We start from the raw sequence: 18,108 nt of genomic DNA on the forward strand, positions 1-18,108 counted from the left end.
GCTCCATTGCCTAGCCTCAGGTGCTGAAATAGCTCGGTTGCCAAGCAATGGAGCAGCAGTCCCAGATGGTCAGAGCATTGCCCTGTAGGAGGCTTGTCAGGTAGACCCCAGTCAGGGGACATGCAGGAATCTATCTCTCAGCCTCCCTCCCGGCCTCTCACTTAATTAAAAAAAAAAAGGTACTTGGTAATCATAGTGTTACTGGTAGAGTGACTACTCCAGGAAATGTTTGTTAAATATGAACTGAAAAGTGGACACAGCACTGTCATGTGAGGATATCAGGAAAAGATTTGTAACATGAGATAAAAGGAATTAAAGAACTTAGATAAGTGAAGATATTCAAGGCAAAGAGTAACCCAAGCAAAGTGCAGAAACAAATGAACACCAAAGTTTGAGGGTGAGGAAGGCATGAGAGTGAAGGAAGCATGGAGAAGTTGCAGAGGGAATGGACAACAGTAAATTATAAGATGTCACTTCTTGAGGTGTTATTCAAGGATCCCATGTCTTCTGTGTGTAATGACAGTGGTTGAAGGTAAGCTTTGGAATCAAGTCTCTAGTTCTAGCATTGAACAGGTTGTTTTTTTGTATTTTGGTTTTTTTGTTTGTTTGATTTTTGTTTTCACAGAGTCAGAGAAAGGGACAGATAGGGACAGACAGGAAGGGAGAGAGATGAGAAGCATCAATTCTTTGTTGCGGCACCTTGGTTGTTCATTGATTGCTTTCTCATATGTGCCTTGACGGGGGTGGGGTGGGGGTGTGGGCTACAGCAGACCTAATGTCCCCTTGCTCAAGCCAGCGACCTTGGGCTCAAGCTGGTAAGCTTTTTGTTCAAACTAGATGAGCCCGTGCTCAAGCTGGCTACCTCGGGGTTTCAAACATGGACCTTCCACGTCCCAGTCCGATGTTCTATCTACTGTGCCACCTGGTCAGGCTGTAGTTTGTTTTTGTTTTGGGGGGGTTTTTCTTTTAGATTTTATTTATTCATTTTTAGAGAGAGGAGAGAGAGAGAGAGAGAGAGAGAGGAAAGAGATAGAACAGGGGGAGGAGCAGGAAGCATCAACTCCCATATGTGCCTTGACCAGGCAAGCCCAGGGTTTCGAACCAGTAACCATAGGCTTTATTTTCGTGGGGTTTTTGTTTGTTTGTTTGTTTGTTTGTTTGGACAGAAAGAAAGAGTCAGAGATAGATAGGGACAGATAGGAAGGGAGAGAGATGAGAAACATCTATTTTTCTTGCGGCACTTTAGTTGTTCATTGATTGCTTTCTCATATGTGCCTTGACCGGGGAGCTACAGCAGAGCAAGTGACCCCTTGCTCAAGCCAGCGACTTTGGGCTCCAGCTGGCGACCTCGGGGTCTCGAACTTGGGTCCTCCACATCCCAATCTGATGCTCTATCTATTGCGCCACTGCCTGGTCAGGCTGTATTTTGTTTTTTAATTAAACCTTTTATTCAGATAATGATAGGTCCACTTGCAGTTTTGTGGGGTTTTTTTATCTTTTTTATTTATTTATTTATTTATTTTTATAAAGATTTTATTTATTCATTATAGAGAGGGGAGAGAGAGAGAGAGAAGGGGGGAGGAGCAGAAAGCATCAACTCCCATATGTGCCTTGACCAGGCAAGCCCAGGGTTTTGAACCAGCAACCTCAGCGTTTCCAGGTTGACACTTTATCCACTGTGCCACCACAGGTCAGGCTCACATGCAGTTTTAAGAAATAATACAACTCTGGCCAGTTAGCTCAGTCAGTTAAGAGTGTTGTCTCAAAACAAGATTGCGGGTTTGATCCCTGGTCATGGCACACACAGGAACAGCTCGATGTTCCTGTCTCTCTCTCCCTGCCTCTCTCAAAAAAAAAAATGGAAAAACAAAGAAAGAAATAATACAGAGAGGTCCCTTGTACACTTTGCACAGCTTCCCACTATGGTAACATTTTGCAAAATTATGCTGTAACAATCAGGATGTGGCCATTGATACTTGAGCAAGTTATTTTTGTCTGTTTCCTCATCTGAAATATACTGCTCACAAAAATTAGGGGTTATTTATCACTTCATATTCATTTTGAAATATCCTCTAATTTTTGTGAGCAGTGTAGTATGACTTTACAGGATTAAGAAGAAGAAATGCATAAAAGTGCTCAGCACATGCCAATAGTATTGTTATATATTATTGCTATATATCTGATTGCCTTCTGTGAAGTATCTACTCAATGTCAGACCATATGCTGGCCACTTAGATGTAGTTTGTTTAACCAGTTCCCTACTGATAGGTATTTTAAAACTTTATAACCTTTTTATTACAATGCTGCAGAGAAGACATCTGTATCTTTGTGCATGCCTGATTCTTTTACAAAATGGTTTTCTAGAAGTGGAATGCTGGGTCAAATATGCACATTTTCAGTTTTGGTTAGATTCTCCCTATTGCAACTTGCAGAAAGAAGCTACCAATTGATTCTGTCAACAACAGTGTTGGCCATTTTACTTATCTCAGATTTTCACAGTGACCGTGGAAAAAATAATCATTTCCATTTTATGGAGAAGTAAAACTAAGGCTTAGAAAAATTAACTTGCCCTAAGTCTCACAGACACCAAGTGGCAGAACAGTATTCAAACCCAGGTCAGTCTAACTGTAAAGCCCAGGTTTTCTCCTGTACAGCGGTGCTTCCCTTTTCCCAAGCATTAATAGAACCTTACGCAGGCAATTAGATGTTTCGTTATGGGTGATCATGTTACATCATGTATTCATTTAATAAATATATATTGAGCTGCCCACCACTGCACTGCTGCAGCACCTAGGGGGTAAAGCAGTGAACATGATAGAATCCTTTCCCTGTGGAGCTTATATTCCAGTGAGGGAGACAGATAATAAGTAAACAAATAAAGAGATGTCATAATTTCAGATAGTTAAAAAGTGTCCTAAAAAAGAGCATTTGAAATAATTGGATAATAGCCCTCTGATCTAGTGCAGACCGGGTTAGATTTTCTCATCCTTAACAATGCAGTAGTGTACTACAAATCAGTTATGTGCCTGTCTCCCCTCCCAGTTTGAGCTTTTAGGGCAGGACTCTCTTATCTATCTTTGAATCTCCAGTTTCTGGTACTATGACTAACACATAGCAAATACTCAATAAAAAATGTTGACAGGCACTCAGAGCTGACTGAACATCTGTGCCCAAACAGTGATGTTTAGCGATGGTGATATTTGCTAATCTAAAATTGATTCTAGGAATAAGGAAGATATTCTTTCTGTGCTGTGGAATAGTGGTTTTCAGCCTGGGTTAGGTGAACATCAAAACTGCCTATATCCGCCTGACCAGGCGGTGGCGCAGTGGATAGAGCGTGGGACTGAGATGCCGAGGACCCAGGTTCGAGACCCCAAGGTCACCAGTTTGAGCGCGGGCTCATCTGGTTCAAGCAAAAAGCTCATCAGCTTGGACCCAAGGTCTCTGGCTTGAGCAAGGGGTTACTCGGTCTGCTGAAGGCCCACGGTCAAGGCACATATGAGAAAGCAATCAATGAACAACTAAGGTGTCACAACGAAAAACTGATGATTGATGCTTCTCATCTCTCTGTTCCTGTCTGTCTGTCCCTATCTATCCCTCTCTCTAACACTATCTGTAAAAAAAAAAAACCTGCCTATATCCTGACCAGGCGATGGCGCAGTGGATAGAGGGTCAGACTGGGATGCCAAGGACCCAGGTTCGAGACCCCGAGGTCGTCAGCTTGAGCGTGGGCTCATCTGGCTTGAGCAAAAAGCTCACGAGCTTGGACCCAAGGTCACTGGCTCAAGCAAGGGGTCACTCGGTCTGCTGAAGACCCGCGGAAAAGGCACATATGAGAAAGCAATCAATGAACAACTAAGGTGTCGAACAAAAAACTGATGATTGATGCTTCTCATCTCTCTCCCTCCTGTCTATCTGTCCCTCTCTCTGACTCTCTCTCTGTCCCTGTAAAAAAAAAAAACAAAAAAAACCCCCCCACACAACTGCCTTATAAGCTTTAAAGGGGAGAAAAAAGCCAGGTGCCCTAGCTCTGCTTTCACATTTCATGGTGTGAACCCAGAGCAGGTGGTTAGGGGTTTCTGGGTTTTGGGGTTTTTTTTTTCAGCTCCACGGGTAATTCTGATATGCTAACCTGGCTAGGAAGCACTGCCATAGATTGCTTCAGATTCAAGAGATAGATGTCAGGACATAGAGGAACATTAATCCAGGATGACCAAGTCTAATTTAAGTGAAGACCATTGATCAAAATTACCAACTTGGTCTAAGCTTCAGTACAGGCTAAGTGAACTAATATCCCGCCAGGCTGTTGGAGGCTTAATTACCAAAGGTCTTCCTAGTGTTACTCTGTAGATCAAATAAAAAATTAAATCTTGCCTAACCGGTGTTGGTGCAGTTAATACAGCAATGAACTAGGACACTGAGATCTCAGGTTTGAAACCCCAAGATCTGCGGCTTGAGCAGAGGATCAACATGACCCCAAAATCGCTGGCTTGGCCTCCGGGTCAAGGCATGTTATGGAAAGCAATCAGTGAGCACCCAAAGTGAGGCAACTACGAGTTGATGCTTGTCATCTTGTCACTCCACCCCCACCCCACCCCGTGTTTCCCTCTCTCTCTCACAAAAAAAAAAAAAAACAAAGCAAAAACTAGACCTAAAAAGCAAGATGCTCTAAAGTACTTCAGTTTTAGCCCTGGCCATGTTGCTCAGTGGATAGAGCATCACCCCAGTGTGCCGAGGTTGTGGGTATGATCCCTGATCCCGGCACATAGAAGCAACCAATGAATGCACACTAAGTGGAACAAATTGATGCTTCTTGATCTCTCTCAAATCAATGGAAAACTGGAAAAGTACTTGAATTTTAGAATAAGGACCTTAATTTAGTTAATATCCTTCACTTGGACTTCAGTATTTCATAGCATACTTTGTGTCAAGTTTCTAACATCTTTTTCAGCCTGTTTTCAGGAGGTTAAGGATTCCAGTTTTTCTGTGCAATTTGCCTCATCTAATGGCTAGCACAGAGGAAATTAATTCCAGTTTAACAGGTGCAACTTCTTCCTAGTAGAAGAGAAAGGCCTTATGGGCTTTCTCACATTCCAGTGACTTTTCAAAGGCCCAGGAGAGAGGTGAATGTGAGCAGTGCCCCTTCCCATTTCTGTGTATAATATTCCCCTGCATCAAGTCATTTTAGGAGGTTGTATGTAATTTTTGAGGATGTTTATTGACTTAACAAGGTTAAAACTTTAAGGGTCAAGGCCCTGGCCGGTTGGCTCAGCGGTAGAGCGTCGGCCTGGCGTGCTTGCGGGGAACCCGGGTTCGATTCCCAGCCAGGGCACATAGGAGAAGCGCCCATTTGCTTCTCCACCCCCACCCCCTCCTTCCTCTCTCTCTCTCTTCCCCTCCCGCAGCCAAGGCTCCATTGGAGCAAAGATGGCCCGGGTGCTGGGGATGGCTCCCTGGCCTCTGCCCCAGGCGCTAGAGTGGCTCTGGTTGCAGCAGAGCGAAGCCCCTGGTGGGCGCGCCTGGTGGATCCCGGTTGGGCGCATGCGGGAGTCTGTCAGGAAGCCCAAGCTGGGCCCAAGCTGTCTCTCCCCGTTTCCAGCTTCGGAAAAATACAAAAAAAAAACAAAAAAACTTTAAGGGTTAAAAAGAAAGGTGCAAATGAAGTCTACAAGTCCGGTCAAGCATTTTACTTTACTCCAAAGCAGTCTTTTCCAGCCACCGTTCCATGGACCGGTCTGCCAGAAGTTTCATGCCAGTCCACGAGTTAACCATTCTGATGTATGAAGATTATAGACCTATTGATCTTTATCGAATGTGCTTATGGTCAGGGTGATTTCTGCCTTATTTTAGCAGTCCCCAAAATAATTCTATTTTCCTGGTCCCCAACTGTAGCAAGGTTGAAGAGCACTTCTTGAGGACACAGTAGTTTCAGAATTTGACTCTCTGGTCAAGGAGTATCTGGTAACCAGCACTACTGAGCAGGAGCTATGGAGGGGCGACAGGACTGGAGAGCTCAGCCAGGAAGACCCGCCCACCCCACCCGAGGCTCTCCAGCCTGAGGTGGGAAACCTAGTGATAACACAATTCTGAACCAGGCTGTGTCAAGTGTGACTCATTGTCCTGAAGCTCTTCATCTGTCACATAAGGACATGGATAATGAGACATTTCAAGTTTAATGTTCAAGCTGATTTCCTTATAGGAAATACTACACATCACACATAAATATTGCACATCACTCCTTTATTATACTGATCTGGAAAAAAGATTTATAGGTATGCTCAAAATGCGTACTGGGCCCAAGTGGCAGGGCCAAGCAACAATCAGACACAGTGAAAGACACACCTGCACATGATCAAGAGAGTTCAGTGCCATAAAACAGGAAGGCGGGGGGGGGGTTCTAAAACACACAGCAGGACAAACTCCTACACCTTAGAAATCAAGGAGCTTATCCCACCCTGGTGTGAGGAATGACTTATTTTGTGATGATTACAAGTGGGAATATTTCATCCACTACTGGAAACCCCAGGAGGGTTTTTGTTTTGTATTATATATAATATACACAATTTCTTTTTTGTAAAAGTAAATGCAACACATAAACATCCAGGATTGATCATAATCTTCTGGAGCCACCTTTTCTGAGGTCAGGAAGGAAATGTTTGTTTGAATCACCATATATTCATCTTTCACTGGAATGACTAGAATCCTGTCAGTCACCTGATTACAGAATAGTACAGAACTGCTCCTAGGAACACAAATGTAGGCTCTCTTGCCTCCCCTCATTGGTCACACCTTAACATGGTTCCTCCTATTCCCCTCGACCCCACCCCACCCTATACTCCAGCAGGTCCTTAGTAATAAACAAAACACTAGCAAAAAAAAAACCCAAAACGATTACTACCTCTGGACTCTCTTGTATAAGAGTCCTCCCCTGGTTTGGACTGAGGACCCAGACCCAAGATGTACCATTCTGACTAGATTGCATGAAGGGAGTGGGTGCAAGAGACATAATTGCTAAAACAATATTGGGAGCCGCCAGCCCCCATCTGCAGCTACAACTCAAGATGCCTACAGATGTGGTCAGTGTGACGTGTGGAGGAGAGATGCAGAGGAATGGGATGGGCAGAGGGTGTCCTTGGGAAAGCAGTCTGCCTGCTCGCCTTCACTTCTTGGCCTTGCCCTGGGCAGCCACAGCCTCCATGGCTTTGCGCACGGTCTCTTCATCCCCCAGAAACTGCATGGGTTTGATGGGCTTTAAGTTCTTGTCTAATTCATAGACAATGGGAATACCAGTTGGCAGGTTCAACTCCATGATAGCCTCTTCAGAGAGACCTGAAAATACCCAACTATGATTAGCCAAGCAAACTAGAACTCCACAAAAAAATAAAATTATAATTATAAAAAGGTATGACTCCACAACACCTCTTAGATTTACTATTTATCTTCAAAGTCAGTGGTCCCCAACCCCTGGGCCGCAGACTGGTACCGGTCCGTGGGCCATTTAGTACCGGTCCGCAGAGAAATAAATAACTTACATTACTTCCGTTTTATTTATATTTAAGTCTGAATGATGTTTTATTTTTTTAAAAATGACCAGATTCCCTGTTACATCCGTCTAAGACTCACTCTTGATGCTTGTCTCGTAAGTTTGACAATTATATTTAAAAATACCAGTTTTTACGCCAGTTGCATAATTTTATTTTGTGCATTTATCCATCCCACCCTAAAGGCTGGTCCATGAAAATATTTTCTGACATTAAACCAATCCGTGACCCAAAAAAGGTTGGGGACCACTGTTCCAGGTGACAAAGGGCTTTTGTAGGAATTAAAACAAGATGCCCCTTCTGATATTTGAAATAACACTAATGATCTGTATGTATAGATCACTCATCCAAGGAATACACCCAATACTTATTTCTCAGCTATTTGAAAAGCAGGAAAGGGTATGAAAGGTGTATACAGTGCAGATCTCTCACCCAAAGTGGGATCCAGAAGCCCACAGTGGAGCAGGACTTAAATATATCTCCAATGTCCTATGAAGTCTATCCAGCCTACCAAAAAATCAGTACATCTGGCCTCTAGGCCCTCAGGTGAAACAACTTAGAAAATGCAAATTGAGATTCATGTGTGAAATTGTACCAGGTTGTGATGAAGGATTTTATCAGCAGCTTTAACTAACAATCCTCTCTAGACGTGGCCATCTCAAACTTCAATGTGTATCTAAATGACTTGGATGATAGATGCAGCTTCTGAATCAGGTCTGAAGTGGGACCTGAGGTTCTGCATGTGTAACAAGCAGCTGGGAGTCCAGTCACCTCTGCTTCTCCAGAAGTTTGCTTTGAGAAATGGGTACAAGTTGTTTCCTCTAAAAATCAATCCAGATTGTCTCTAAGGCTGTCAATAGGTCCAGACCTCTCCAGGTTTCCTTCATACTAAGTAATTAAGTCCCTGATTAGTAACACTGTTTTATCCCCCCCCTTGAGGGGCCCTCTGAAAAAGGTACATACCCTCCAGATGTTTGACAATGCCCCGAAGGCTGTTGCCATGGGCTGCAATCAGTACCCGTTTCCCCTCCTTGATCTGGGGAACTATTTCTTCATTCCAAAAGGGCAGCGCTCTGGCAATAGTGTCCTTCAGACTCTCACAAGAGGGTAGCTGATCTTCAGTAAGGTCTGCATACCTGCGATCCTAAACAACAAAACAACCCAAGCTCACCAGTTACTAGCAATTGCATCTGTTCTGCCTATTCCTCACCCCTTAAGGGGTCAAAGTAATGGGTAAAGGTCTCTCCCCGGGTCACAGAACATAGCTGAGAGCTTGGGAAAGGGGTAATTATTATCCTGCCCCTCTCTCCCCCATCACCCACTATTAGGAAAACTTAACAGTTCACAAGAAACAACTTAAAATTGGCTTAGGAAGCTATACATGAATTTTACAAAATATGCCAGTGTAGATACAAAAAAAGACAAATTGGCCTGACCAGGCGGTGGCGCATTGGATAGAGCGTCGGACTGGGATGCGGAAGACCCAGGTTCGAGACCCTGAGGTCGCCAGCTTGAGCACAAGCTCATCTGGCTTGAGCAAAAAAAAAAAAAAAAAAAAAAAAAAAGCTCACCAGCTCGGACCTAAGGTCGCTGAGCAAGGGGTCACTCGGTCTGCTGAAGGCCCACGGTCAAGGCACATATGAGAAAGCAATCAATAAACAACTAAGGTGTCACAATGAGAAACTAATGATTGATGCTTCTCATCTCTCTCCGTTCCTGTCTGTCTGTCACTATCCATCCCTCTCTCTGACTCTCTCTGTCCCTGTAAAAAAAAAAAAAAAAGACAAATTGTTTTTACATAAACAACATAAATGATCAACTACATCTTTTAACAAGTGAAGAGCATTCCTTGGAGAAAGGGGACTCCAATGAACTATTTTATGATCAATTATAAATCAATGAGACTAGGCCACACTAGACCTAATTCTAATGCCCTGGTCCTAGGTTGAGTAAGCCAAACCTCAATTTGTACGTACTTTACTAATGTTACTGTAGAAGGGATGGTCGGGCTCCATCGGCGGTGGTGGGACATCATAGGAGCGCCTCCAGATCTTCACCTGCGCCTCGCCATGCTTGGCAGCAGTTTCTGCTTTATTAAGGCCAGTCAGACCCCCATAGTGCCGCTCATTGAGACGCCAAGTCCTCACGACAGGCAGCCACATCTGGTCAATGGCATCTAACACTGTCCAGAGGGTCCGAATTGCTCTCTTCTGCACTGAGGTGAAGCAGATGTCAAACTCATAGCCAGCATCTGAAAATTGAAAGTTTGAAGTGATAAGCTAATTCAGGTCCATTCTGGAGTCAAAATTTTCTTACATGTAAATCTCCTGTACAGGTAGTCCAAATGAAAAAGTATTTGGCTAAATACTTTATTTTGTATACTCTAGCAGGAAAAATAATATTCTGCCTTCAAGGAAAAAAAAATTCATTGACTTCTGTTACAGTTGATGATATACCTTCCAGTGGTTCCCCAATACTGCATCTAATCCAATTCCTATCTACGTTGCTTCTCCTAATCCCCAGAATGCTTTAATTAAACAAAATTTAAGAATTTATTTTGGCTTCAGTTCTTTCAAGAAAAGGATCTGCCTGGCCCTGGCCGGTTGGCTCAGCGGTGGAGCGTCGGCCTGGCATGCGGGGGACCCGGGTTCGATTCCTGGCCAGGGCACATAGGAGAAGCGCCCATTTGCTTCTCCACCCCCCCCCCCTCCTTCCTCTCTGTCTCTCTCTTCCCCTCCTGCAGCCGGGGCTCCATTGGAGCAAGGATGACCCGGGCGCTGGGGATGGCTCCTTGGCCTCTGCCCCAGGCGCTGGAGTGGCTCTGGTCGCAGCAGAGTGATGCCCGGGAGGGGCAGAGCATCGCCCCCTGGTGGGCAGAGCATCGCCCCTGGTGGGCGTGCCGGGTGGATCCCGGTCGGGCGCATGCGGGAGTCTGTCTGTCTCTCCCGTTTCCAGCTTCGGAAAAATACAAAAAAAAAAAAAAAAAGAAAAGGATCTGCCTGACCAGGCGGTGGCGCAGTGGATAAAGCGTCAGACTGGGATGCAGAGGACCCGGGTTCGAGACCCCGAGGTCGCCAGCTTGAGTGCGGGCTCATCTGGTTTGAGGAAAGGCCCACCAGCTTGAACCCAAGGTCGCTGGCTCCAGCAAGGGGTTGCTCGGTCTGCTGAGGGCCCGCGGTCAAGGCACATATGGGAGGGCAGTCAGTGAACAACTAAGGTGTTGCAACACACAATGAAAAACTAATGATTGATGCTTCTCATCTCTCTCCGTTCCTGTCTGTCTGTCCCTGTCTATCCCTCTCTCTGACTCACTCTCTGTCTCTGTAAAAATAAATAAATAAAAATTTAAAAAAAGAAAAGGATCCTAAAATCATGGACCCTTTTTTTAATTACTATTATTATTATTTACTGGTTTTAGTGAGAGGAAGGGAGAGAGAGATAGACAGGAACATCAAGCTCTTCCTGTATGTGCCCAGACTGGGGATCAAACTGGCAACCTCTGCGCTTCGGGATGATGCTCTAGCCAACTGAGCTCCTCCCTGGCCAGGGCAAAAACATGGACTCTCTTAATAAGTAATAATAATATATATTTATAGAGGGTTTACCATCTGTCAGGCACTGGACTTGAACTAATACTTAGTGGGTTTTTTGGGGGTTTTTTTGTATTTTTCTGAAGCTGGAAACGGGGAGAGACAGTCAGACAGACTCCCGCATGCACCCGACCAGGATCCACCCGGCACGCCCACCAGGGGGCGATGCTCTGCCCACCAGGGGGCCATGCTCTGCCCCTCTGGGGCGTGGCTCTGTTGCGACCAGAGCCACTCTAGCACCTGGGGCAGAGGCCAAGGAGCCATCCCCAGCACCCGGGCCATCTTTGCTCCAATGGAGCCTCGGCTGTGGGAGGGAAAGAGAGAGACAGAGAGGAAGGAGAGGGGGAGGGATGGAGAAGCAGATGGGCGCTTCTCCTGTGTGCCCTGGCCAGGAATCAAACCCGGGACTTCTGCACGCCAGGCCGACGCTCTACCACTGAGCCAACCAGCCAGGGCAATACTTAGTGTTTTATTTAGCCTTCATAACAACCTATGAGGTTACAATCCTTACAACTTAATTTACCAGATAAGAAAAATAAAGACTAGAGAAGTTAAGCAAATAAAGCAAAGTCATAGCTATTTTTTATTATTATTATTAATTTTAATGGGGTGACCTTGATAAATCAGGGTACATATGTTCAGAGAAAACATCTCTGGATTATTTTGACACTTGATTATGTTGCATACCCATCACCCAAAGTCAAATAAAGTCATAGCTATTACCTGAGATTAAAACCCAGGCTGTGTGTGACTCCAAAATCCAATTCATAACCACGATCTCTAGTTACCTTCATATAAGGATCCTGTTGTTTGTATTTTAGTTAGAACTATCACTTCTGACTGATAATTACTAATATATTTCGGTCCTCTCTAACCTCTGGTATAAAATAAGTCTGATTTTGAACTACAACAATCAGGACACCACAAGAGCTCCTAGAGCAGGGGTCAGGAAACTTTTTGGCTGAGAGCCATGAACACCACATATTTTAAAATGTAATTCCGTGAGAGCCATACAACGACCCGTGTACATTAGGCATTATCCAATAAAAATTTGGTGTTGTCCCAGAGGACAGCTGTGATTGGCTCTAGCCACCCGCAACCATGAACAAGAGCGGTAGGAAATGAATGGATTATAATACATGAGAATGTTTTATATTTTTAACTTTTTTTTTTTTAAAGATTTGTCTGCAAGCCAGGTGCAGCCATCAAAAGACCCACATCTGGCTCTCGAGCCATAGGTTCCCGACCCCTGTCCTAGAGGATACTGATAAAACTTGAGTTTGTTGCATGAAATTGTATTTTCACTCTAGAGTGTGGAAATCACACCACAATCTCCTCATCCACACTTCATCATGTTTCATGGAAAACCCTTCTCCCTCCCACTTTTAGGGGGAATACAGTCCTTTTCTGATGTAGTAGGCAGGGTAAAGAGTCTTGTTTTCCTCCCTGAGGCTACAAGGCCCTCTTTGAAATTCAGCACACTTTCCTGGGTATTGCCTCATGTGGAGGTTGCCAACAGTCATTAATGAAATGTGATGTGAATTTTCCTGCCATTCAAAGAATGAGTCCAGTAAGAACTACACTGATGGGGGAAGAGAGGATTAATGACAGAACCACCACCACCCACAAGGGAAAATATGACATAGCTCATCATTGAGCCTCAGGACAAGTACTATTAGACTCAGTTACAACCTCCTCCCTAACTTTAAGGGGAGAAAGGCACCCCAATACAAGGCTGAGTCACTGGGAAGCCACTACCCATAGTGCAATCCTCAGCTCCCATGCTGAAAAGATACTAGTTATTTCCACTTGCAATGGGACGCAAAAATACATCCCCGAGGAGAAAAGTAGCTCCCCTTAGGGCTCTTAACAGAGAATTTTGCAGCCTCTTTAACTTGTTCATCAAGCAAAAGCATGGTCTAGGACAGTGGTCCCCAACCTTTTTTGGGCCACGGACCGGTTTAATGTCAAAATATTTTCACAGACTGGCCTTTAGGGTGGGACAGATAAATGTATCACATGACAGAGACACGCATCAAGAGTGAGTCTTAGACGGATGTAACAGAGGGAATCTGGTCATTTTTTAAAAATAAAACATCGTTCAGACTTAAGTAGAAATAAAATGGAAAGAATGAAAGTTATTTTATTCTTTCTCTGCGGACCGGTACCGGTCTGCGGCCCAGGGTTCGGGGACCATTGGTGTAGAACACTCCCAGGGATGGTGTTGCCAGTGTGGAGTGTTATGGACTCTATCGTCCTCTAGGAGTAAACTTGGAAACTCAGTTCTTGCCTGACCTGTGGTAGTGCAGTGGACAAAGCGTCGACCTGGAACGCTGAGGTCGCCAGTTCAAAACCCTGGGCTTACCAGGTCAAGGCACACATGGGAGTTGATGCTTCCTGCTTCTCCCCCCTTTCTCTCTCTCTCTCTGTCTCTCTTCTCGAAAATGAATTAAAAAAACAAAAGGAAACTCCGTTCTCACTGGCTTCCTCCTGAAATCAGATTCAAGAGTATATAAACATACATTCACTTAAAGCCCTGTTGTAATTAATGTATTTATTTTAGGTCTTTTATTAGACTATTCATAATGGACTTCATGATTCAGTTTTTGCTTTTTGATCCAGTCTTTCATTTTTTAATATCATCTGTGTCTGAGCAGGCAGTGGCGCAGTGGATAGAGCATTGAACTGGGACATGGAAGACCCAGGTTCAAAACCCCTACTAGGTCGCCACCTTGAACGCAGGGTCACTGGCTCTGCTGTAGTCCCGATCAAGGCACATATGAGAAAGCAATCACTAAACAACCAAGGTGCAACAACGAAGAATCGATGCTTCTCATCTCTTTCCTTTCCTGTCTGTCTGACTGTCCCTCTCTCTGTCTCAAAAAAAGATATATATATACATACACACACACACACACACACACACACACACTGTGATGCCTATAATAGGTATTAAGATTTTAAATGGGGCCCTGGCCGGTTGGTTCAGTGGTAGAGCATCGGCCTGGCGTGCAGGAGTCCCGGGTTCAATTCCAGGCCCGGGCACACAGAAGAAGCGCCCATCTGCTTCTCCACCCTCCTCCTCTCCTTCCTCTCTGTCTCTCTCTTCCCCTCCTGCAGCCAAGGCTCCACTGGAGCAAAGTTGGCCCGGGCACTGAGGATGGCTCCATGGCCTCTGCCTCAGGCGCTAGAATGGCTCCAGTTGCAACAGAGCAACGCCCCAGATGGGCAGAGCATCACCCCCTGGTGGGCATGCCGGGTGGATCCTGGTGGGGCACATGCGGGAGTCTGTCTGACTGCCTCCCCGTTTCCAACTTCAGAAGAAAAAAAAAAAGATTCTAAATGAAACTTTTTTTTGACAGAGTCAGAAAGAAGGACAGACAGTAAGGGAGAGAGATGAGAAGCATCGATTCTTTGATTCTTCGTTGCGGCACCTTGGTTGTTCAGTGATTGCTTTTTCATATGTGCCTTGATCGGGACTACAGCAGAGCCAGTGACCTCTTGCTCAAGCCAGCCACCATGGGATCATGTCTATGATCCAACACTCAAGCCAGCGACCCCACACTCAAGCTGGTGAGCCCACACTCAAGCCAGCAACCTCAAGGTTTCGAACCTGGATCCTGTGTGTCCAAGTCCAATGCTCTGTCCAATGCTCTATCCATTGCTCCACCACCTGACCAGGCGAGACTTTTTTTTGAGAGTACATTTATTAAAGCTGGGACAGTGAAACCAGTAAGGGCCTAGGATAGAAGCAGCAGGAGAGAGCCTAGGCAGGACGGCTACTGGCTCATTGAAAAGTCAGAGAAAAAGGGCCTTGGAGACAGGTCGGGTTTTGCTGCTGCTGTTCCCCTGGTTGCAAGTCCCATGAGGGCCCCCAAAATTAAAAAAAAAAAAAAATACGTGGCCCTAGCTAGCTAGCTCAGTCAGTCAGAGTGTCATCCCAAAACACCGAGGTTGCAGGTTTGATTTCTAGTCAAAGCACATCTGGGAAGCAACCAATGAATGCACAACTAAGCAGAACAATAAATGAATGCTTCTCTTTTTCTCTCTCTCCCCCTCCTTCCCTCCCCTCTTCTCTATCTCTAAAAATAAATTAATAAAAATTTAAAGGTCTGACCTGTGGTGGTGCAGTGGATAAAGCGTTGACCTGGAATGCTAAGGTCACCAGTTCAAAACCTGGCGCTTGCCAGGTCAAGGCACATACAGGAAGCAACCACTATGAGTTGATGCTTCCTGCTCCCCTCCATCTTCTCTCTCTCCTCTCTCTAGTATCAATAAGTAAAAAGTCTTTAAAATTTTTTTTAATTAAAAAAATGAAAATAAAGCACATGCTTGAAATAAGGGCACAGGCCCACTCCAAGGAGGGTGCCTAAGTGGAACTTTTAAAAACTAAAGCTACCAACTTTTACTTAAAAACTGAAATAGATTCTGTTATTTTCAGAGAGATTATAAATTTAACCTTTTCATCAGTATTAGAGGGCAGCTACAATTCCTTTCTCCTGGACTAATAATCATCAGCAAACTACCCAAGACCCACATTCTTTCTGCCCGGGCAGCAGCAGAGAAAATGGCCTCCTTCACCAGCACTTTCCCCCTCCCCGCCTCTCCTAAACAGAACGAGGTCACACCAGGCCATCCGCAGCATTTCACACACCTGCAACAAGATTACATTTCCCAGACTTCCCAAACCTTTGCTTTATTTCAAAAGGATCTACAGTGAAGGCAAATGAGACAGCAACCTGCAGCCAAATATCTATTCCACATCAACCAGGCATCAATGACGCTTTTAAATGACTGCTTCTTTGTCCAGAGGTTAGAAGGGAACAGGGCCAGACCTGGCCAAGCACCTCATCAGTCCAAAGATTATTCCGCTTGCTGGCAGCAGCATACGCCCTTATTAGCATTCCAAAATCACAGACCTGTCTGCCACAGGGGCAACCTGCCTAGGCAAGCTTATCTCACTGCCACTTCCACTTTGCCCAGCGTCCTTGGCCAGCAGCCTACCAGTTCCTTACACCTACCCGTTACTAAACCCCAGGGATGAGGCTAGGCGCTGGTCTAGGAATAAGAAGATATGACCTTGGCCAAGTCATCTTTCCCAATTATAAAATGGCCAGGGAGGGGCATAAAAATCTATGCTTTATAGAGCTGTGGAGAAGATCAACTCAAATCATTCATTCACTTCATTACATTTGCGGGTCAGGATTTGTGGGATGCTGCTACGCAGCAAAGGCTTACACAAGAATACGAGTTTCTTGGTATCTTGATGCCTGCTGGACACCCCCAGGGCCGCGTCACTCCCCCCATAGCGGGAGATAAGCGTGTGGCCTGTCGCTTTTTTAGGGTACGCAGCAGCCTCTTGAAAAGGCTGATTACAGCTGCTGGAAGACACTGGGCATCCAAATTTAACAACCCGTCCCCGAGTTACTAAAAGCACAGACAAGAAATGAGAATTTCGCAAGGGCGCAACCGGCTGCGGAGCGGTCGCCTCGAACCCACTTCCTGGCGCCGCGTCCCCTCACTCTGCTGGGTGACCTTGAGCAAGTCGATCCCCCACCCTGGGCCCATTTTCTCAAGTGCAAAATAGCTACTGGAGAGAGCCCAACGTTTCGGTCCTCTCCAGGAGGGCGCAGGGACGAGCCAGGCGGCCCTGAACGAGCGGTGCCCGCCCGGGTCTACCCATCCCCACCCACAGCCCGGCCCGCTCCGCACCTCTCAGCGCCCGTCCGCCGCGCTTTGCCTCCTCGTGCCCCGCCGGGCTCAGGTCGGCGTCGTACCAGCCGCTGAAGCGGTTCTCCAGGTTCCATGCGCTCTCGCCGTGCCTGATCAGCACCAGCTTGTAGGCAGCCATGGCGGCGGTTCAGAGTGCAGTGCAGACTGGGGCTCGCCGAGATTCCGGAACGGCAGCCCGGCCCCCGCCCCGCCTGCGCCTGCGCCTGCGCGCTCGCTACCGCTGCCAGGCTCAGGAACACTTGCTCCCGCTGAATCTTTCCACTCGCAGGGAACCGCCGGCCGCCGGCCGGGTGTGCGCATGCGTCTGGTCCCGGCGCTCTGGCCGCGGAGAGGGAAGGGCGTGAACGGTGGGACGCCAAGGCGCATGCGCCTTCCGCCGTTGGCCTCGCGTCCGAGGCGGCAGTCACGGAGCGCACGTAAGCGCCTAAGCCCGCGGGACTTTTGGGTGGTGTTGGGACGTGTGTGTTGGTCAGTGCTCGAAAGCCACCCTGCTCCTGTAGTATAGCTATTATTCGTAAGTCTTACGTTGTAATGAAACGGCCCTTATCATTTGAGTCTCAGCTCCGTCACACGCAACATTTGATTCATATACGATTTTTTTATGCTGAAAGGACTATGGGTTCCAACTAGCTGTGGCCCAAATGGGAGTCCTTGAAAGACTTACTTTTAGGAGGTTCTCCCTCTGGTTATTCCTGCTGCTTGGTCGTCGCAACCCAGATGCCCAGGCTATCGCAAGGAGAACTTAATATTGGCTGTCAAACTACGTTTGTCCCTCTGCCTTAAACCTAGTTCACACTCCCAGTCTGACTCCTGCCATGTTCCTCTCTCCTCACCCTGCTCTCTGCTTCTATTTGAGATCTATCTCTATGCTGTTGTCTAACCAGGGTCTCGCGTTTCTGCAATGAGTAGAAAGTGTGAGGAGGGGGAAATCTAAGGTCAGATACATGTTTCTTCTGGTTAACTGTGGGAGCTAACATGGGTCACTCAATTTCTCCTCAGTTTCCCCACCTGTAAACTTGGACAATAATCATATTTATATCCACTAAAGCATTGTTGTGATAAATAGATTATGTGTGGGAAGCACTTAGCACTATGCCTAGAAAATAGTCATAAATAACGATAAGGGTTATTAGCATATTAATAGTGTTAGCAATATGAGCGAGAAGGCAAAAAAGATTTCATGAAAGACAACATTTCAAAGTATATGAATCCATCCATGGACCTCCATTCCAGCAAGATGACTG

General features: G+C 45.9%; 1 protein-coding gene across 1 annotated transcript; it reads right to left on the reverse strand.

Moving 5' to 3' along the window:
- Positions 1-6,223: 6,223 nt before the first annotated feature.
- On the reverse strand, positions 6,224-17,104 carry PGAM1 (phosphoglycerate mutase 1). Its single transcript, XM_066355131.1, has 4 exons — positions 16,844-17,104; positions 9,518-9,792; positions 8,505-8,685; positions 6,224-7,329 (listed from the first exon to the last, which is right to left on the reverse strand). Exons 1-4 carry the CDS (start codon positions 16,980-16,982, stop codon positions 7,160-7,162), a joined length of 765 nt encoding a protein of 254 aa, XP_066211228.1. The 5' UTR covers positions 16,983-17,104; the 3' UTR covers positions 6,224-7,159.
- Between the last annotated feature and the right edge of the window lie 1,004 nt (positions 17,105-18,108).

Source organism: Saccopteryx leptura, chromosome 13, assembly GCF_036850995.1.
Source record: "Saccopteryx leptura isolate mSacLep1 chromosome 13, mSacLep1_pri_phased_curated, whole genome shotgun sequence".
NCBI lineage: Eukaryota > Metazoa > Chordata > Mammalia > Chiroptera > Emballonuridae > Saccopteryx > Saccopteryx leptura.